Source organism: Vicugna pacos, chromosome 3, assembly GCF_048564905.1.
Source record: "Vicugna pacos chromosome 3, VicPac4, whole genome shotgun sequence".
NCBI classification, from domain to species: Eukaryota; Metazoa; Chordata; class Mammalia; order Artiodactyla; family Camelidae; genus Vicugna; species Vicugna pacos.
This window is the reverse complement of record NC_132989.1, coordinates 5,492,548-5,515,235: the sequence shown is the minus strand read 5'-3', so window position 1 is coordinate 5,515,235 and position 22,688 is coordinate 5,492,548. Positions and strand designations below refer to the sequence as shown.

At 41.4% G+C, this 22,688-nt stretch overlaps 2 protein-coding genes across 2 annotated transcripts in view; one reads left to right on the top strand and one right to left on the bottom strand.

Annotated features, from left to right (window-relative positions):
* The window catches only part of LOC140690902 (adenylate cyclase type 2-like), a 101,917-nt gene extending 92,277 nt beyond the window's left edge, over positions 1-9,640 (top strand). The window contains exon 7 of the mRNA XM_072953053.1: positions 8,035-9,640. Within this exon, the coding sequence (XP_072809154.1) occupies positions 8,035-8,097 (63 nt within the window). The 3' untranslated portion in view covers positions 8,098-9,640. The remainder of the gene's footprint in view (positions 1-8,034) is intronic.
* An 11,702-nt stretch (positions 9,641-21,342) lies between these two features.
* LOC107035290 (olfactory receptor 2T27-like) lies at positions 21,343-22,272 on the bottom strand. Its single transcript, XM_015252501.3, has one exon. It carries the CDS (start codon positions 22,270-22,272, stop codon positions 21,343-21,345), a length of 930 nt encoding a protein of 309 aa, XP_015107987.3.
* Between the last annotated feature and the right edge of the window lie 416 nt (positions 22,273-22,688).

Here is a 22,688-nt window from a genome sequence, read left to right as displayed (position 1 = left end):
ATATAAAGGGGGGGGGATATAAAACAATAGGATAATAGTAGATGGTTTCAATATACCACCTTCAACAACAGACAGATCATACAAACAGAAAATTAATAAGAAACCAGAAGGTTTGAACTACGCTTTCGTCCAAATGGGCCTAGCAGACACATACCAAGCATTGCTTCCAACAGCAGCAAATCCATATTTTTCTCGAGTGTACAAGGAACATTCTCCCAAATAGGAGCACATGGTAGACCGCAAAACAAATCTCAAGACATTTATAAAGGCTGAAGTTATATTAAGCAACTTTTTCAATTACAGTGGTATGAGACTAGAAATCAATATAAGGTATAGAATTGTAAAATTCACAGATATGTGGAAATTAAGCAGTACACTCTTACAGAAGAAATTAGGTCAAAAAACAAAGGAGAAATCTTTCGACAAATGAAAATACAATATAGTAAAACTTATGGTATACAGCAAAAGCAGCTCTAAGAGAGAAGTTTTAAATAATAAAAGCCATAACTGAGATAAAAACCTAAAAATAAAAAACTAACTTTGTTTTTCAATGAATAAGACAAAGAAGAGCATATTAAACCCAAATTAAGCAGACGGAAGTAAAAAATATCAGCAGAAATAAATAAAATAGACAATACAAAATAACTGACACACTGAATTAATTATTTGAAAAGATAAAATCCACAAACCTTTAGCTACATGAACTAAGAAAATGCGAGTGAAGATTTAAATAAATAAAGTCCAGTTTTAAAGAGGAGAAATTACATCTGACCCCATAGAAATAAAATGAATGATAAAGGAAAATTATGAACTATTTTACACCAAAGAATGAGACAACCTAGGAGAAATGTATAAATTCCTAGAAATATTCAACCTACCACCTCTAAATCAAGACACGATAGAAAGACTGAACAACCAATAACGAATAAACAGATTGAAGCAGTAATCAAAAAACTCCCAAGCAATGAAAGCTTAAGGACAGAAGGGTTCAAGGATGAATTCTACCAAATATTTAAAAGAAAAAAATCAATACCAAACCTTTTAAACTCTTACAAAAAATACAAGAGGAAGGTGTCGGAGCCAGCCGACAATCGATCAGGTCCAGAAATCTGTGCTGCAGGACTGAGAAAAGAAAGACAAGACTAAAAGGAAGACAAGACTAAAAGCTGGGGGAGAGGGTCTCACTCTAGCCCGCAAGACGCTAGGTCAAGAGTGGACCTCGTGTTTATTTCCAGCAGTTAATTTATATGCTTTTAACCCACAGGCAACAGTATCGTAGGTAACGGATTGTTTTTATGATCTCTTAACAATGTGTACTAAAATCAGTAACTTGTGCATAGTTACATACATCATTATTGTTTATATTTCTCATCAATCAAGACTAACTGTTCCCCATGAGCTAACATTATTGATTACTGTATTGTTCCTCTAGGCTAAGATTTGTGTATTGGTAACTCAGGTAATTGTCGCTAAGATCACTAACTTATGTAACTTGTGTATTGGTAACTCAGGTGATTGTTACTAAGATCACTAACTTGTGTGACCTGTATCTCTCTTTCCAGAAGCCCCTGTTCTTAATAACTCAATGGCATCAAGATGTTTTTCCGACTCCAAATGCACCTGCTGTTTTTCTAACAAAGGGGTGGCGGGACAGAGATTGTCTTTGCTCAGTCAGCCTTAGAGCCTGACGCCCCGCACTCTGGGAGTTTAGGCCCAGTTTCTGTGCTCGGCAGCCCTCAGGTCATGAGTGGCCCCCCGCAGAAGGATTAACAAATGATAGTATAAGGCTAACATTAGCCTGATAATAAGACAAAAACACCAGAATAAAATAAAATGTTCCAATAACCTTGGAAATTTTATAGCATTTTCTTATTAAATTAAATAGGCACAGCACATAAATACTCAGCACATGGGAAAAAGCCTATCATGGTATGTGACACAAATGCTTATATGATGTGATTCCATATGGATGAAAACATAGAATAAGGAAGCTAGGCCATAAACGAAAAAAAAAGGAGAAAAGTAATTGCTTGGTTCTAAGGGAAGAATTAGCATGAGTGCATGGAGCATGAAGAAACTTTGTGGAGGAGAAAAGAATGCTGGGTTTCTTAACTGTGGTTGTAGTTACATGTGTGTATACATTTGTCAAAACTCATTGCTTATAATGAGTGTGTATTATGTTATGTCAGTTACAGCACTAAACGTTTATAAAAATTGTATTGTCTATTGCCCTAGGATAGAGTTACACAGTGTGATCACTATTAATACCTTGGATGAGAGATTTGATATCCTCAGATAAGCTTTCTTACCTGAGCATTTTTCATGCCCGTATCAATACATGAAACCAACATCCTATGTTACTGAGAAAAAAAGAGAGAGAGAAAGAAAACTCTCTCCACACATTTTGAAATATCTCTTGATGACTTCCCCTTCTTCATTTACCACTGGTTTACAATTTGTTTCTTTAGTGCGTTAAGTGTTTGATGTGCTCTGCATTTATGCAAATTATTGAGTTTATTTTATTTAACATATGGGATAACCAATGTTCAGAAACCTATAAACTGGACATTCTTTTTATTAAGTAATTTAAGCAAACTCAAAATTACTTTGCAAAGTCTCTTTCAATGTGTCTATGTGGATATCATCTATATTTATTTTATTCATTGTTCTAGGTTGTCATTTTCTTCTTCTGATACCACGGTTTGCCCTACTTTCATACTCTCTACACATATTCACTGTGTTGTAATATAAACAGTTTGTGAAATGGCTAAATCTTGGTGTCTGGTTTAGCGGGCAGCATTGTTTTCCACACACACTTCAGTAAGTCCTGTTTTAGTTGAGTTATTTGCTGTAAAGAAAACAGCGATGGTCATGGCAATGTCACATACGCCAAAGGCCAGAGTAAGCTTGCACGCGATGCCTCTCACAGATGCCACATAATAAGGCTAGCATTTTTGACATCTTTGACAAATTTAGTCCCACATCCTTTCAAAATAAAAACCAAAGGAAAGCTCTTCCATTAGTCCTTTATTCCTGAGGCTTTCCAAGGCATTCCCTCTCTCTCTGACCCATCGTCTGGGGGATTCCCTCTCATGCTCAGCATCTGATCTTGCCTCTGACTCAAAATGTAAATCCATCAGCTTTCAGTCCCCCACTTATATGGTCACATACACCTATATTCTTGTTTATTTCCCTTAATCTCATAGGAAGATTTATCCTTCTTGCTGTTTTGAAGGAAGGAGGGAAGTTCAACTTATCTATTTACGAGATGCCTGCTGCATGCCAAAATCCATGTTCTATGGGTCCCTTGTGGATAGTAAATCTATTTTAATCTATCTGGATAAAGGAATTTAAATAAGAAATCACAACTGTCATGGGTATTAGAAGAGGAAACGCATGGGGTACAAAATAAAGAATGTAACATTTTCTCTTCTTCACCCCTGCTTCCTTCGTTGCTTCATCTCTAAGAATGGCTTAGGGTTTAGGCATTTGTTATCAAACCCAAGTTCGTGTGCCCAATGCAGAGTGAGGTCAAACAAACAAAAACATCAGAGTTTGGAGCAGGGAAAGGTTTACTGCCAGGGCCGTGCAAGGGGAATGTGTGGCTTGTGCTCAAAAGACCTACATTCCCCAATGGTTTTGGGGGAAGAGTATTCATAGGCAAAATTTTGGGGGATGGCTGCAGGGCGTGTGACTGTCCTCTGATTGGTTGGTGGTGAGATGTTCAAGGAATCTCAATCACCAGCCTTATGGTTCTAAGCCAGTTCTAACAGGCTTGGGCTCTGCCTGAAGTTACCATCCTCCACCTGGGTGGGGGGCCTTAGTTCCTGTAGAAGAACTCAGGGATATATTGTTACGTATATTCCTTGAGGAGGAACCATCAATGCACTATTTACAGTTTCTTGAGTGCTGCTCCTTTGTTTGTCTGTTTCCTCTCTTTCCTAATTAGTAACTGTTGGAATCTGACCTTTGGAGCTCAGGGAAGGTCCTAGGAGGCCAAAGACTTTTTCTGAGAAAACAAGAAACCAGGAACACAGAAAGGCTTTTGTACTCTGGAGTCCCCCCAGAGAGTACTCTTTGGTTGCAATCTCCCCGACCCCTTTTTCTTTGATACTCTTCAGTCTTGAGGGGAACAGGTGTTGGACAAGAAAGAAAATAACGTTTTGGATGGAGAGGTTAATCATAAACTCAGCAGAAGAGAATTTGGTTTTAGGGGGACTTGGTTTCAGTTTAAGTTTTTTGAAAAATCAAGCATTATCATTAAAACAAAAAATCTCAGTCTTAATGAAAAAACACATACCTTTTGGGGGACAGACAAATGTGGGAAAGTGGGAATAATGGAGGAAATATGTGGGGAGAATTCCAACTGTCAGCTGGGGCCAACCCTAGGCTTCCCACTTTCCACTAGCTGGCCAGACTTTGTGAGAGAATCTGTTTTGGAAGGGGTTCTACTCCAGTGAACCCCATTCTATTTCCAAGACAATGATATCCAGCATAGATAACCCAGGCACTGGGAATACACTAAGTGTGGTATATACAGCTTACATTAGAGTAGGGAATACTATAAAAATAGTAGACTTACCATATGATCCAGCAATCCCACTCATGGGCATATATCCAGAGGGAACTCTAATTCAAAATATACATGCACCTCAAATGTTCATAGCAGTACTATATACAGTAACCAAGACATGAAAGCAACCTAAATGTCCATCAACAGATGACTGGATAAAGAAGTAGTGGTATGTTTATACAATGGAATACTACTCAGCCATAAAAAAGAATAAAATAATGCCATTTGCAGCAACATGGATGGACCTAGAGATCATCATTCTAAGTGAAGTAAGCCAGAAAGAGAAAGAAAAATACCATATGATATCGCTCATATGTGGAATCTAAAAAAAAAAAAGAAAAAGGACACTAATGAATTCGTCGACAAAACAGAAACAGACTCACAGACATAGTAAACAATCTTATGGTTACTGGGGGAAAGGCGGGGGAAGGGATAAATTTGTGAGTTTGAGATTTGCAAATGTTAGCCACTATATAAAAAAATAGATTAAAAAAATAAATTTCTTCTGTATCACACAGGGAACTATATTCAATATCTTGTAATAACCTTTCATGAAAAAGAATATGAAAACAAATATATGAATGTACATGTATGACTGGGACATTGTGCTGTGCACCAGAAATTGACACATTTTAATTGACTGTATCTTAATTTAAAAAAAGTTAAAAACAGTATTGACAATAAAGAGTGAGAGATGTTGTAAGGCAATCAATAAGGATTTTGTGGCAGAGCATGGCAAGAACACTCAAACTACTCTGGGAGGGTGAGCAGAGAGAACTTCTCCAAGGAAGGAATATTCAGCTTATTTCTGATGGAAAATGGTGGCAGTGAGGTCAGATGCGTGGGAATAAGTGCTCAGGAAGAGAGAGCCACACGTGACTCCGTATCCAGTCCTCCTTCCAGAATACACGCTGAGGTATGCCTGTAACCTGAATTTACTATCACCACAGTGGGTTAAAAAATTATTTTTAATAACATGTTTTGTTTAACCCAACATGTACAAATATCATTTCAATGTATGGGTGATATAAAAATATCAATGAGGTATTTTACATTATTTTCTTTGCAGTCTTCAAAGTCCTATGTATATATATTTTCTACTTATTGCACATCTCAAAATTTCATCAAAAATACTTGATTTATATGTAGATTTCATAAAATTTAAAATAAAATTGAAAAAGTAGATTCACACAGGTGAATTGTTCCAAAAACACTTAAAAGTTTTCTAATAACCGAGTTAGTTATGAAAAAATAATTTTCTTTTAGTAGTCTCACTCACACTGACAAAACTGATTCATTTTAATTTTTTATAAGAACGAATTTGACGTTGAAGAAAACACATTAATTTTGAAATTCAATCAGTCCAAATTGAGTAACTTCACTAACTCTCTGTACACTCAGTATTAAAATTAACATTATATTGAAAGGGCTATTGCACAAATAGAAAACAATTCTAAATTTATTCTTATCAAAAAAGTATTCTAATGCTCTTACGGTTTTTACAGATCTTACATAACACTGTTGACTACAATTAAAATCATCTCTATGTTGATTCATGTTAAAAATGTGGAAAATCACTATTGATTTGACTTACGAAAAATTTCATTTTCCATATAAATTCTCATATCTGCCTAGAAAGGTCATAAATTAACTTTTCGTTTTATTGGAGATTAAAATTTAGGTCATGCATGTGCAGTATAATATCAATGAGAAAACATAAATTACCTTTCTGGTCTTTGATTATTAACTGTTTGGCAAATATTCCTTTTTGTTCCAAGCATTGGAATTCTTGTTCCAAGAATTGGAGCAAATACGATACATTTTTTAAAAACTCATCTGTGATTCATTTAACAAGCACTGGCAAAGAACACAAGATCATTCAATTCACTGTATTCCATTCCATTTCATAGCTCCATAAATTGGTGATGATTCGTGGCGTTTTCACATATATACTCACAGTGATTTTAAAAACACAACATTGTAAATCAACTGTACTTCAATTTAAAAAAAAAAACTGTGACACTTTTCACAGAGGCTGCTTAAAAAGCTGAGCAAAAATACTTTCATTGGAATGATGCAGTAAGTAAAATATGTCATTTTAAAATTCTAATAAACCCTGGTATCTGACCTAACAGAGTTGCAGCACCATATTCATCATAATAGAAATTAATTTAATTATGTTTAGTTGAAATCTTTCTTTAACAGATGTCTTATGCCAGGAGTTTGGTTTTGGGGGTCATGAATTGGTATTTCTTCAAAAATTTGGAAGTCCTTTGAAACAAAACGAATTTATTTGGTCAGTGCTTACAACACATGATTCAGCTAAAGCAGAGAACTTGCAATTTTCAAACTTTGTATCAATTGACACTTGATATTGTTAGAAATTGTGTTCTACACGCAATTGTTGGTTAGCTTAATTGAAAACTTTCATTTTGTGTAAAATAAGTATTTTTGTCTTTTCCTCACACCTCAGTGTTGTTTTTTTTTTAATAGTAGCTGAAAATTAGAATCACTGAGGGGGGGGGGATTAAAACAAAACATGCAAAAGACCAAGCCTAATGCAGATCCAATGAATCCAACCCTCTGGCGGTGGGCCCAGGTAAGCTCTGTAATCTGAAGCTAGCAGGTGACTTTAGTGAGCAATCAGGAGTGAGAAGCAGAGAGAGAGACCTCAGCCTTCAGATCACACCTCCAGTGGACGGAGGGCACTGCTTTCCGTCATGAACGGAAGAGGCCTGTGCTCAGCTCGGTGAATCCACCGTATCCACCCACTGGTGGCGCCTCCCATCACTCACAGGGAGGGGTTTCCAGCCGGGTCCATATACTTCCTGATATGTTCCTCTCCCCCACTTTCCCTACCCTTAACCTTCTTAGCTGCTGCAATTTAGCCTCTGCCCACTTTCCTATCTCTGCGCCTCAATACACACTATTCCTTGATGGCAAACAGTACAGATCACCTCAAAGTTCATCTGAAATCTTAACCTTTCCCTGATCAAATCCACACTCTTCTGTGTCTAAAGCGATCAGCTTGGGCGACTCGAGCAGGGGTACCACTCTCCGTCTTGCTGTTTGCATTGCTTTATCCTAATTCTCTAAATGCCCTGGGATCTTCTTAAAGGCAGGGAGCCAACACTGACTGACCTTGACCCCGACCCACTTTGTGTGAGGGTGGGCACCTGAGTAAACCCGCTGAATGAGTGAGTAAATGGACAACTGAATATACTTACAGAGAATTTAACAGGCATGAACGAATACAGAAACAAAAAAAATACGCATTTTTAATTCATAAATGGAGATGGCTGGGCCCTTGCAGGAGCTCAAGAAAGCAGCTTCTCCAGGAAGAGAATAAAGATGATGGGAGTTGGGGGTCTGACCCGGGACCCATTACTGGCGGCTGGTCTGCAGGTTTTACTCTGGTTAGCGACTGGGAAACCCATGTAAGTTACTGTCTCTTCACACAGGTCTGCTTGTACCCATCTCTTCACTTCAACAGCTATGTCTCTGAGACCTGCAAGGAACCATGAATGAGACTTCTGCTCTCTCCTTCCTTCAACTCCCCTCTTTCCCCACCCAGACTGGGCTAGGGTAAGACATAAGCCAGGCCACACTCAAGTGTGAGTCACTCAGTATGGGTCTCCTTAGTGGCGGCAGTGGGCTGGTGGCCTTCAAACAGCAGGGCCTCCTATCTCCTAAGCCCCCTCACAACCCATCTCAATCAAATAGTGGTAAATTTTATGAAGCTTCTTTAAATAAGTTTTTTTTTTCAATCCATATTATCACTTGGGGGTCTAGTGTTATGTCTTTTTATTTTTCCAGTTTTATTAAGTAGAATTATTATAGTTCAACTGCACATACACATTATATTGCATGTGAATCCATATAAACAGTATACTGCACATTTTTTCAGTTTTCATATATGTACTCATTATTGTTTCTAAGAACAGATCAGGTCCTTAGCTTTTTAGCATTATGTCTTTAAAAGACATTTTACACAGATGATATTATGAACCGTTTCCTTCTGTTAGTCCTCCAAGGACTGTCAGGAGCATCCTGCATGCGACTGATCCACAAGGATTTGGGACTTCATGATTTTAAGGACATAGATCTAATCTCCTCTTATTCTTGGAGTTTTTTTTTTTAATAATAGCAATAGCTATAAAAAAAAAAGCTATCACTTTGACTGTGTTCCCTGCCTTTCAAGGTGCATTCAGATACATTCTTTCACGGGGCAGCCACTCTAAGCTCTTGGTGATTTCATCTTGCCTCCTCTGGGCGCCACATCCAGTGACTGCTACTTGAAAACAGTCACTCTGCTATGCAAAGTTACACAAAGAGGAAATGTGAGACTCCAAGAGACCAACCAATATGATGAGCCCCTGCAATGACGCCACTGACGGGGAACTCCAGGAAGGCTGCGCGCCCCAGTCAGCGGGAGAAGATGAGAAGGGAAAGACGAGCCGTGAGAACAGCCCAGACTCGTGGGGCTCTGTGCACTGCTCTTCACACTACACGGTACCACTGCTCGTAATTCACTTCTAATGTGTGTCTTCAGTTGATTTTGAGTTTTGTATTGGATTTTCTCAAAGTAAGCATAGTCAGTCATGCTTTACAATCTCTGAGGAAAGTTTAAGTTTGGTCATTGCCTGTCTCCAAGGCTTTTACTTTGAAAATTAAAACACACACTCACACACACACACTCTCACACACATACACACACAACAACTCAGGGTAGGGGGGAAAACACAGATTACCCCCGTGTTTAAAAAAAAAAACTAACCAAAGTTTGGAGAGAATGAAGGGTCATCTGATGTGTTGAAACAACGTTCTCAAAGCCAGCAGAGAGTTTGTTGATGTAAGTGTGCAAAAATTCAGACATGAACAAAGGAATGAATGTGAGAAAGCCAATTAGATGTAATTTTGCAATCAAGCCACGGTGGGTGTCCTTGTTTCTTAAGTGCTTTGGACAAGAGCTCATTTCTCCTCGACCCTATCCTTAAGACACACGCCCTAGAAGCTTGTGAGAGAGTGCCACTGTGTCTACACAACGCTGCATCCTAGGAAAGCACCTGTGTTTATGATGCCAGAAAACTCAACACACTTCGGTTTATCTGCTCGGCACCACCTGAGGTCGTTTGTACACTTCCTTCCCATCACTGCAAAGCACGTTGGGCCCTTGAGGCCATTGGAGTGAAGTTCGTCAACGTCCTTCTCCTCTAGGTCGCTCATTTTAATCTCCCAGGAGACTGTTGGAAGGAAGGAAGGAAGGAAGGAAGGAAGGAAGGAAGGAAGGAAGGAAGGAAGGAAGAAACAAACCAACCTGGCTGGCTATTTGCCACTGGCAGGCAAATGAACCCATGCTCATGAGCAGAATGAGCGATCTGCCTCATATGTGGAATCTAAAGACTCATGGACAGAGAATACAGACTTGTGGTTACCGGGGGAGGGGGTAGAGGGTGGGAAGGGATAGACTGGGATTTCAAAATTGTAGAATAGATAAACAAGATTACACTGTATCGCACAGGGAAATATACACAAAATGTTATGATAAATCACAGAGACAAAAATGTGACAGTGAGTGTGTATATGCCCATGAATGACTGAAAAATTGTGCTGAACACTGGAATTTGACACAACATTGTAAAATGATTATAAATCAATAAAAAATGTTAAAAAAAAAAAAAGAATGAGCGATCTGCCCCGTTCCCCCTCCCCTGTGCCTCACCCCAGCATTCTGCATGTGACACTTAACACTTAAAACACTTACCACAAAAATTCCTGCCCTCATAGAGCTTACGTCATGATGAAGGAGGCAGACGAAAACAAAGAAGAAAACAGCACGGTATGTCAGGTGAGGATAAACACTAGTGAGAGAAACAGGACAGGACAGGAAGGACAGGGTGTGGCTGCAGTTAAGAGGGTGGTAAGGGAAGGTCTCCCCGAAAGGGTAATTTTTTTGAATGGAGGTCTAAGAGAAGACTACCTCCAAATACTTGCCCAGAATGATTCAGTCTTACAAATAAGGGGCACAGGCTTTAGCATGTGCAGGATGCTTGACGAACGGTCCCCAGATGACAGGAGGGGGCCTTAACTCCCCCTGCATTCTCTGTCTTTAGGGCACCATAGTGAGCTGAAATCCACTGACCCCCTACTTGCATCCCAGTGTCCCCACTAGCAGCTGCTGTTGAGGACAAACTCTAGACTTGGCTGTTCCGGTGGAAGATGTCGTGGGGCAGAGCAGAGAGTGGAAAGAACTATGGATGAAGAGGTGGAAACCTGTGGAAAATTAGGGCCGGGTGAAAAATGGGAGTGAAAGTCACAGTATTTTTCTGCAGAAATTTTCGCAGGTTACCAAAAGGTGCTTTCAAATTGTTGACCTTCCCGCTCCAGCAGGACCTCCCGTCCTCTGGCTCTGCCAACCCCCACAGGGAGAGTAGCCTGTGACACCAAGGGGATGTGCCCACTTGCAGACCGCACCCTCCACCCCCATCCCTCCTGGATACCAACAATCCTGAAATTTCTTGCTCAAGTAGAAAAAGCTGGTAGGAATGGGGAGCTTGGACTTGAAAACTGGTTTGTCCAGGCACAAGATCATCATGCTCTTTATGGTGAACGAGAAGGTGGGGAGGGGAGAGGAGGCGAGCTGGGGACCAGGGTGGGAATCTCAGTGCTGGCACTGCCTGGCATGGGATTCTGAGCAGTGTGAAAATTTCAGGCCTTCTAGGTCATTCTGAAGGTACATTTGCCCAGTAAGACAAAGATTCCATCTTAACTTTTTTGTTTTTAGCTTAATGTGTACCTTTAATTTTTATTTTTAATGTTTTTTTTGGGGGGTGTGTGATTTAGTTAGTTAGTTAATTTACTTACTTATTTACCAGATGTACTGAAGAGTAAACTCATGACCTCATGCATGCCAAGCATACACTCTACCACTGAGCTATATACCCTCTTAATGTGTCACTCTTAAATATTGAGCCATATTGTCCTGGACCCTGCAAATGTCAGGCAGCAGGCCCCTCACCCTGGGCAAGAGCAGAAGTTGGGAGGTGACTTCTGGGGGTAGGAGCCACATGCCGCTATAAGCAGAGTCCACAGATGGCTGGAGCTCTCCAGACACGAAAACCCTTAGAGATCCAGGGCTAACCTGCCCTGCCCTCCCTAGAGTCTCTGGTTTGATGGAGCACAATACACGGAGGCAAAATTAACTGAAAAAGCAAACAAAAGAAAATAACAAAAAAATTTTTATCATTAACATTAAAGAGGCTTTTCAGTTCATAATTTCTCAGCGCTATGTCTCATACGCCCCCTTCTCTCTCTTCACACTCTTTTATACCCCACTCTGCTTGAAGCTACTCTGTCCAATATGTCTATTTAAATTTAATTAAAATTAAAAAGAAAATTAAAAGTTTGGTTCCTTGGTTGCACTCTTCTCATTTCAAATGCTCAATAGCCACACATGGCCATTGGCCACTGTTCTGGACAGTGTAGATATAGACATACTGCTCCCTGCAGAAAATTCTACTGAACAGCACTGCTCTAGAGTCTTCTATGGTAAGATGGATGCAAATCAAAACTAAAGTGTATTGGTGAGAGTTTGGGCAACTGGCATTCTCATCTGTTCCTGATGGGTAAATTAAACGTAACTTCTTTAGAGGGTGAGTTGATAATATAGAATAAAAATTTAGATCACACCAACTCTTTGATCCAGCAATTCCTGGATATCTTCCTACATGTGTAATTGTATTTGTATCCGCTCATTCACTGCAGCATTCCCTGTGATAATAAATGATTAGAAGTGACTGAAATCCTCATGGATCCTGGCATGTCCATGAAACGGATGTACATAGAATATGTTGTTCTAACAGACACTAATAGGAAAAGCTCTTCAAGATGTAGCTTTGAGAGAAAAGAAAGAAAGATGTAGAACATTAGATGTAGAATGCTGCCGTGGGAAGAAAAAGGTGCATTTGGGTATGTTTGGAAATACACAGACCATCTGGAAAGGTACACAAGAAAGGGGTAACTGTGGCTGCCCCCAAGGAGTTGAGTGGGGCGGCGAGGAGGGGAGGCTAGAGAGGAGAGGATGATACACTTTCCACTCTCTACATTTTGCATATGTTATTTATTTCAAAAGCTATACAATTTAAAACAAATAAACATAAGTGAATAAAAACAATGAGAAAGAACAGAAAAAGATGGGTTCTTAAATTCACTTTTGCCCTGAAAAGAGAAAACTCTGCAAAAAACCAAACATTCCAATTTAAAAATGTGCGAAAAACCTGAATAGATATTTTTCTAAAGAAAATATACAAATCGCCAATAGGGACGTGAAAAGATGCGCAGCATCATCTGTCATTAAGGAAGTGCAAACCACAACCACTGTGAGGTATCTTATGCCTGACAGAATGGCCATCAAGTGTCGGTGAGGGTGTGGAGAAAAGGGAACCTTGCACACTGTTGGTGGGATTGTAAACTGGTACGGCCACTATGGAAAACAGCCACTATTAAAAACAGAACTACCAGTGGAATCTAAATACAAAAACAAACAAACAAACAAAAACAAAGCATAAATACAGGACAGAAATAGACTCATGGACAGAGAATACAGACTTGTGGTTACCAGGGGGGTAGAGGGTGGGAAGGGATAGACTGGGATTTCAAAATTGTAGAACAGATAAACAAGATTACACTGTATAGCACAGGGAAATATACACAAAATGTTATGATAAATCACAGAGAAAAAAATGTGACAATGAGTGTGAATATGTCCATGGATGACTGAAAAATTCTGCTGAACACTGGAATTTGACACAACACTGTAAAATGATTATGAATCAATAAAAAATGTAAAAAAAAAACAGAACTACCATATGACCCAGTAATTCTACTTCTGGGAATATATCCAAAGGAAACACAAACACTAACTAGAAAAGATACCTGTACCCTCACGTTCATAGCAGCATTATTCCCAACAGCCAAGATATGGCAACAACTTTAAGTTTCCATCAATGAATGAACAGATAAAGAAGTTGTGAGATTATACAAATACATATATGTGTATATATATATATATATATATATATATATATATATAACCCATAAAAAAACCCAAAGCAAAACAAGGAAATTCTTCCATTTGTGACAACATGGATGGACACTGAGGACATTATGCTAAATAAGTCAGAGAGAGAAAGACAAACACTGTGTGATCTTTCTTATGCGTGGAATCTAAAACAAACAAACTCTTTAAAAAATGATCAGACTGGTGGTTACCAGAGGTGGGGGGAAAGGGGAATTGGAGAATAGTGGTCAAAAGGTGTGAACTTCCAGTTATAAGATAAAAAAGTACTACGGATGTACTACAACATGGCGACTGTAGTTAACATTGCTATACGTTATATGCGGAAGTTGTTAAGAGAGTAACTCCTAAGCGTTCTCATCACAAGGGAAAAACTGAACTTACTGCAGTCATCATTTCACAATATATGTAAAGCCAAACTATTACGCTATACACCTCCAACTTACACACTGATGTATGTCGATTATGTATCAATAAACTGAGAAAAAGGCTTATTATAGAAAATACGCAAGCAAACCTCACTGTATAACCACAAAGCGAGTTCTGACCGGAAGAGAAAGGCGGGTACTTTGAGGAAGCAAGTGGCCACCCGGCTAAGTGTGGGAGCATTATCTCCTCCTCGCCCTTTGAAGTTGCCCTCAAGCCTCTCTCTGTGCCCCTCTGATGCCCAAGGCAATGGTACCTAAAGTGGAAGGGAATTATTAAGAGTGTGTACCTTGTGCAGATCAACAGATCTCCCTGCCTTCTCAACTGAATCTCATAAACACTCTTAAGCCTGCCTTTCCTGCAAGAGGTTTTCTTTTCTTTTCTGTTTTAGCCTTGGGCTTCGGTTTCTATTAAAATGCAGAGCACCCTGGATAGGTTAAAAGCACTGCTCTCAGTTATTTAAAGTGAGACAAACACAACTTTACCCTGCCTTTTTTGACAATGAGCTTTGATGGAAAAATGAGCTCCAGGGGGAGGAAAGGTAGGATGGAGTGGGAAATTCACGAACTAGGGAAAGGAGAAGAGGACTTGAAGGCTGAAGGCTCAAGATACATTTCCACATTTTACCTAAGGCCTACCTCCAAAACAAATAAACCAAGTGGTTTACTGCCATTTTTTCTTAGGTGTGGAACGCATAGGAGGAGGAAAGACATCAACAAAGACCTGGAACTTTGTGTACAATTGCTGGCCTTTCTTATTTTATCAATAATCCTAAACTTGCTTGTAATGAATTCTTACTAAGTGATAACTGCTTTTATTGTGATAGTTGGTGTATCAGTATGGAGCAGGAGGAAAGGGGCAACGGCAGAACGAATCTATTTTCAGTAAGCCCTTCTCCCTCCTATCAAAGGAAAGACGGGAAGTTGACAGGCTGAAGGAAGAAGGGAAGACATAATGGGGTGGGCATGACCTCAACAGATTTCCAGTCTGTGCACTTTCCCTCTGATGTGGGCCATGACACCGAGGAAAGGTCCTTTTTAACATCAAGGGACAAAAGATCACTGAATCAGGAAAAAAAAGAAACCTGACTCTTGAACAGTGGTACTTTCAGAGAAAGACCTTGATCAAAAGTGAGAAATCAGAAAATTAATAAACAGAAACCTCACTTAAAATGGAGGCAGGAAGTGGGGAGGGTATAGCTTAGTGGTAAAGTGCGTGCTTAGCATGCATGAGGTCCTGGATTCAATCACCAGTACCTCCGTTATAAACAAACAAAAAAACAAATAAGCAAGCTTATTTACCCCACCCCCGATCAAGGAAAAAAAAAAAAAGAAAACATAAAAAACAATAAAATAGTGTTTGGGGTAAAGGCCACAAAATAACAAAAAATAATAATAAAACGGAGACAGGATGACAGAATGGGGAGTTCTCCTGCCCTACACACCACATCAGTTGCAGACCTAACAGAAAGAGATACCTTGACAGAAAGAGATACCTTGGCATCTCCAATAGGAAAAAAATGTTACCAATTTACTACCCAACAGGAAGAAGGATTTCTCTCTGCTCAGCAACAGTCCAGCCAAGAAGAGACTGTCACAACTCAGCCAATGAAAAGTCATACACTTCCAACTCCTAGCTTCCCCCCATAAACATCTTGTTTATAACAGCCCCTCCCAATTTCCCCTTCTCCTCTATAAAAGAATTTGTTTCTGTCCTTTGTTCTCCGGAGTTGCCTGTAGTTCACCACAGACTCCATGTCCTGAATTACCATTCTTTGCTGTTTCAGAATAAACCCATTTTGCTGTGAAAGAACTGGCTGCTTTACTGCCTTAAGTCAACACCTTTAATGAAAGCTTATTAAGTGCCAACCTTCCTTATCTCCCATATTCCTCATAAGAGGCAGGAACCAGTATTCCCAGTTCTCCCTCCCAGATACAAGAGGCATGGATGGGCTCAGTTATTTGCCTGAGGCCTCGCAGTAAGGGGCTGATTCGGAAGTGACATTCAGGACCCTGTTCTCCACATTCGTTAACAACTAAGAGGGCAGGAACCATGTCTGTTAATTCACTGCAGGTGCCACGCTGAGCACACAGCACCCACAAGGGGAGTGTCAGGGAAGGTCTCGAAGTGCAGGCAGGAATGCAGAACAAGGGCAGGAATGAGGGAACGCAAGGAGGGATGAGGGAATACGGGGGCTAACTGGAGGGAACTTGGGCAGGGACCCCGTACGCCTACCGGTGAGGAAGGGTGCCAGTGCCAGGCTGCAGGCCAAGAGGAGGCTGCTCCGAGCTGCTGGGCGCATGGCCGATGCCCTGACGAGCTCTCTGTGAAAAACAGCAGCCAGTTAGCCGAGGTCCGCGGGCAGGGACGCCCAGTCAGCCCAGGCTTCTCCCCGCCCCCCTCCCAACCCCGCCACCGCCGCTCTGGCCCCCACCCCCTTAAACAGTCTTTCTCCTGCCTGCGCACCCCTCCCGGGCCCTCAGAGCTGGGGCTTTGGAGGCACCTTGGGTTCGGAAATGTGGCCTATCCCTGCAGGCCTGGGGCTGCTTCCGCCTTGTCCGCTACGTTCCTCAAGGCTCTGTGAGCGACCCGGCTGCGTCAGGTCCCCCTTGTGAGCCGTGTGGCCAGGCAGGTGGCCACGCGACCCGGCACCTGCACGCGGTGTTGCAATGCGGGCCACCGCTCTTCCTGGCGTGGGCCAGAGGGCACTGCGCAAGTGCAGGGGCGGGGGGGGGGGGGCTCCTGCTTCCCGGTTGGTCTATCCCCATTGGCCCCTCCTCCTGCTCTTCCCGCCCTCTCGGGGAGCCCTGGCCAATGAGATGCTGGTGCCTCAGCGTTCACGTGACTGGAGAGCGCCTGGTGGGCTGTTTCCACAGTTTAGATAACTGAGAGAATCCAGACGAGCTGGCCTCGGTGTTTTCGTGGTTCTGTAGTGCCCACCCACCTATCCCATTAAAGATGCCTTACTAGGGTTGATCGTCTTCCCCACCAATCTGGTACCTCTGAGGAGAAGGTAACTATATGCTTAATTCTTTGATCAGCCCTGCCACCCTCCCCTCCAAGTGGTCAATGCATCTATAGTGACTCTGGCACCTCAGAGAATTTTCCAACATATTCCACACCTCGTTGACAGTGAAACCAGGGACCGAGCACTTGGAGAGTCAGGGGAACCTTGTGCACAGGCGGAATTTACCATTTGCCCAGTCCCTAGCACTATGCCTGGGACATAGATGCACTGTCAATATGTGTTGAATGAATGAAAGTTCCTTTCTGCCTTTCAGCAGGAGAGTGTCAGAATGCTTCCTGTTCCCCTATTGCTGTTTTCAGACCTTGCTTCTGCAGCAGCTGCAAAAAACATTACTCTTTTTTGAAAGCAACCAAAATGTTGATTAAGGATGAATGGATAAAATGTGGTTTATACATGGTGGAGTATTATTCAGCCTTAAAAAAGAGGGAAATCCTGCCTTATGTATGGATGGCCCCTGAGGACATTTTCCTGAATGAAATAAGCTAGTCACAAGAAAGGCAAATGCTGCATGATTTCACTTACATGAGGCACTGAAAGTAGTTGAACTTGTCAAAAAAGAAAGTAGAATGATGGTTGCCAGGGGCTGGGGGAGTAGTGTGGAGAGGAGGAAAAGGGCAATTGCTCAATGGAACAGAGTTTGGGTTTTGAGATATGAAAAAGTTACAAGAATATATTGCACAATGAAGAGAATATAGTACACACTACTCTATTGTACACTTAAAAATGATTAAGATGGACAATTCTACTTTTTTTTTAAACCACAGTTTAAAAACTCTGCTCTGATATTTACTAGGTCATTTCTGACAACGCATCAAGTGTTTTGATCCTTGGTTTATAACCTCTTTTTTTTTTTTTTACAGCACTGTGCAAAAATAACTTACTGCAATGATGAAAATGATCTATGCCAGTGCTAATATAGTATTGTAATGGGTTGAGTGGTGGATCCCAAAGATATGTCCACATCCTAACCCACAGACCCTGGGAATATTATCTTATATGGCAACAGATTTGATTACGTAAAGGATATTGAGAAATGTATCCTAGATTATCTGGGTGGGCCCTAGATGCAATCACACGTATCCTTGCAAAAGAGAAGCAGGAGGAGTTTTGAGACAGACACAGAGAGGAGAAGACTCAAAGAAGAGGACAGGGCCATGAGACTATAGAAACAAAGGTTGAAGTGATGCTGTCACGAGCAAAGGGATGCTGACCACCACCAGAAGCTGGAAGAGGCAGGGAACAAATTCTCCCCTAGAGCCTCTGGAGGGAGGGTGGCTCTGTCAACACGCTTGACTTCAGAACTGTGAGAGAGTATATTTCTGTTGTTGTGAGTCATGCAGTCAACAATAATTTGTTATAACAACCCTAGGAACTAATATAAGGAACCTACATTGCTCTTGAGATGACCACACATTTTAGAATGTGGCTAGTTAGAGGGAAACTAAAATTTTAATTAAATTGAATTAAATTTAATTTAATTTAATTTAATTTAATTTATACTCAAATAGCCCAGACTTTGGAGCTATCAGGTTGAGTTGCTCTCCTCTGCATTTTGCCGGCGTTCCATTGCCACGCAGTCACAGAATAGAATTCCTAACTCCCAGACAACTGTCCCTGAATGGACTCTGCCATTCCTCATGTTCTAACTCCCACTTCAGGCCATTCCAACCTTCTCACTGCTGCTTCCACTGCAGCTCATCCAAAATGGTGTCTCAACTTCTTTTCATTTATTGTCCCTCCCGGGAGCCTCTTGTTTTTAGGCCTTTTTTCTTCCGAATTGGCTCCCCGCCCATGGAATTTTAATACCACTGGTATATTATTTATCTGTTTATGTGCTGTGACCCTTTGGAGGGCCACACACCATTGTAATATCTAAGATGTCTTCCACCTCCCTCAAAAAATGCTCCAATTAGAAAACTTAAAAAATTAAAAATCACCCTCTTCCTTCTAATAATGGCCTCTGTTGAGAATACATGTCCTAGCCCAGTGACTCTCAACTGGTGATGATTTATTGATTTATTCCCTAGGGGACATTTGGCAACATACCCAGAGACATTTCTGGCTGTCACAACTGGGGGTGCTATTGGAATCAAGTGAGTAGAGGTCGGGAATGTCGCTGAGCTTGCCAAACAATGCACAGGACAGCTTCCCTCACCCCCACAACAAAGAATTATCTGGTCCAGAATGTTAGTAGAACTGAGGTTGAGAAACCCTGTGCTAGACCAACCAACTAGACAACCGGGGACACACATATAGTCCCACATAATTAAGTTTCTCAGTTTGAGTAAGAACTCTGGGGCATCTCCCCAAACAGAGAATTACTACAGGATCTGGTGGAAGGATGACACTTGGGAGAAATTTGTCTGAAGCTCAAAGTGAAGCATAGCTGTATGTAAACAGACTATGTCAGACCTGGACTGTGAGGCGGACCCCAAAATGACAAAGTTAGGATAGAAGTGAATACTTAGAAATCCCTTAGCTGCACCTTGGCTCCTAGGTCGGAGCTCAGGGATGCTTGTCTGTCAAAGTGACTTAGATTTTCTAGGCAAGTTTCTCGGTAAGTTAAGAAAGCAAGAGCCACTTAGCTTTGCAGCTGAAGGCTGCCCTGGAAGAAATAGTTTCCTGTTAACTTTGCAGCTGGCGTGTGTTGACGTCTGCCCTCCCAGCTTGATCAATGGCGGGAGCTTTTGAACTCTTTCAATTAGCTCTGTTTGAGCTGATGTTTAGTTTTGCAGGCCCCATTAAAACCTTGGTGCTTTAAACTCACCTTCTTTTATTTTTCACCATTTATTTATTAATTTAATTTAATTTAATTTTTATATATTTTTATTGAAGTATAGTCAGTTTATAATGTTATGTCAATTTCTGGTGTACAGCACAATGCTTCAGTCACACAGGAACATACATCCATTCATTCTCACATTCTACTTCACCATAGGCTACTACAAGATGTTTGCTTTTGTGTGTGTGTGTGTGTGTGTATTGCATGGGGGACCTAGGCTTGTTCTGATCTGTACACCCTCCCAGCTGTGGCGCACAGCACACTGCAGTCCCCTGAGGTTGCCTCTGCACAATTGGCCTGAGTCCTCTGCCCAGGCAGTCTGTCGTGTCCCACATCTGCCGCTTTGCCTCTAGGGCTGGGGGTCTCAGAGACCCTTTGTGCCCCTTTAACTTAGTTCGGTTGGTCAAGGGCTCTTCCATGCAGATCCCAGCCTTGGAGGCTCCCCCTCAGCCCTGCTGACCTCTGCATTGGAGAAGGGGAAGACACAGTGATGAAGCGCTATTCCTCCTTTGCCGTTCTCTCCCCGTGGGACGGGTCCTGCACTATTTTCCTTTTTCTTCTTCCTTTTTCCCTTTTCTCCTGCCAGATTTGTGGCGACTTTTGTCTTTTGAAGAAGACGGTGTTCTGTCAAAGTTCAGCAGGTGTTCTGTGGACGGATGGGTCCGTGGATGTCAGTCTTGGTGTATTTGTGGGAGACAGTGAGCTACGAATATCCTTTTACTCTGCCATCTTGGGTGCCTCCTTTATTTTTAAATTTAGAAGTGTACATAATAAAATTGTATAAGCCATATGTAAAAAAGCATAAAAATGATATATGAGTACAAGTAGGAGACTGGAGAAAAGAAGAGTTATATACAAATAATTCATTGAATAAGTGATCTTTCATCTTTCAGACGTGAAGAATGAGCCAGAGCCATTAAAAATGAATTGATGAATGAAAAGCAAAGACAGAAATGATAACTTTAAAAATAACACACATCAATCAAGGAATTATTCATAGGATGACAATTAGTTTTGGACTATGTGGCCCGATACACTGGTTGAAGGGTAGAGTTCATTTACACGGGAGGGGATAGCATGCTTGCATTGCTGGGTTAAATTCCCAGTACCTCTCTTACAAATTTAAATAGATAAATAAACATAATTACCTCCCCCACCAAAAAAGTTTAAAAAAACAGTGGAGACCATTTATTTCTGCATAGATGTTATACTCAAAACTCATGTAATTTCCTCATAAGCTAAAGATAGGTGACGCATTAAGGTTGTACTCAACTGAAGTCACATTATGGAGATAACAACTTTATCTCAACAGACAAATGTCAATATGCATGTGTCCTAAGATCTTCCTGCTCCTTTATGCTGTTACATTTCCAGGATGACAATCCAGTGACTATGACTTCTTTTAACATTGAGGTTGGGACATCCCCAAGAGTGACACTGTAGAACATGGCATCTTCTCAATTGCAACACCTTCCCATGCACCTCCTCAGAGCCCCCAACACTTCTTTGTTCCTAAGGCTGTAGATGAGTGGGTTGAGCATGGGGGTCACTATAGTGCCAAGAACAGCGCCAATCTGGTCTTGGTCAGGTGTGTGGGATGAGGTGGGCGTCATGTAGATGAAGATGGCCTGACCAAAGTAGAGACTTACCACTGTCAGGTGGGAGGAGCAGGTGGCCAGCGCTTTGTTCCTGCCTTTGCGAGAGTTCATCTGGAGAACTGTGAGGAAGATGAGTGTGTAGGAGGTGAGGATGAGACTAAATGGGACCAGGAGAAATACAATGGTTGACACAAATATCACCATCTCATAGACTGATGTGTCAGTACAAGACATTCTCAAGATGGCAGGCATCTCACAAAAGTAATGATTAATCTCCCTGGAACCACAGATAGGGAAGTTCATTGGGTAGACAGTATGTACAAGGGCTGCAAGGGCTCCCCCAATCCAGGCTGCAGCAGCCATCTGGAGACAGACCTTGGGGTTCATGAGGACTGTGTATCTCAGGGGCTTACAGACGGCTACATAGCGATCACAAGCCATGAGTGTCAGCAAGATGCACTCAGCAAGGGCAAGGGTGAGGAAAGAGAAGAGCTGAGTGGCACAGGCCAAATAGGAAATGTTCTTCTTCCCGGTGAAATAGTTGATGACCATCTTGGGGACTGTGCTGGAGATGAAAGCCAGGTCAACGAGGGAGAGCTGACTGAGCAGGAAGTACATGGGTGTGTGGAGGCGGGAGTCCAGCCAGATGAGGAGGATCAGTATGGAGTTCCCAGTCAGGGCAATGGCGTAGAAAAGGAGGATGATGAGCATGAGCAGGTGGGGGTGTCTGAACCAAGGAAAGAGGCCCAGGAGGATGAAGTCAGTTGAGCTTTCATTCTTCTGGCCCATGTTTTCATTCCAGTGCTTTATGTAAACTGAAAACTTGCAGAAGCAAAATAACATAACAGAGGATGTGGTGCTTTGCTAGAATAATCTCAGCTCCTGGTCAGGACCCTCTCCTCTGTACATGTATGGATAGGACTAAAACAGTACTTTCTCGTCAAAGAGGAGTTGAAGAACAATTTCATCAAATTAAACACATCTGCCTGTAAGTTTGCAATACAGTACCTTGGATGGTTTGATGTGGGCCAATGAATATTTCTTCCCTTTGACTGATAATAATCACAAACTTGACCATTATTTTCCCCACAAGTTTAAATTGTTGAATACTCTAAGCTGCTGACCTTCTTACTCCTTCATACTGCTTTTCTACGTGTCCTCTTCCATTCATGTCCACCCCAGAGGAGCTCGTGAACTTCCCCTGA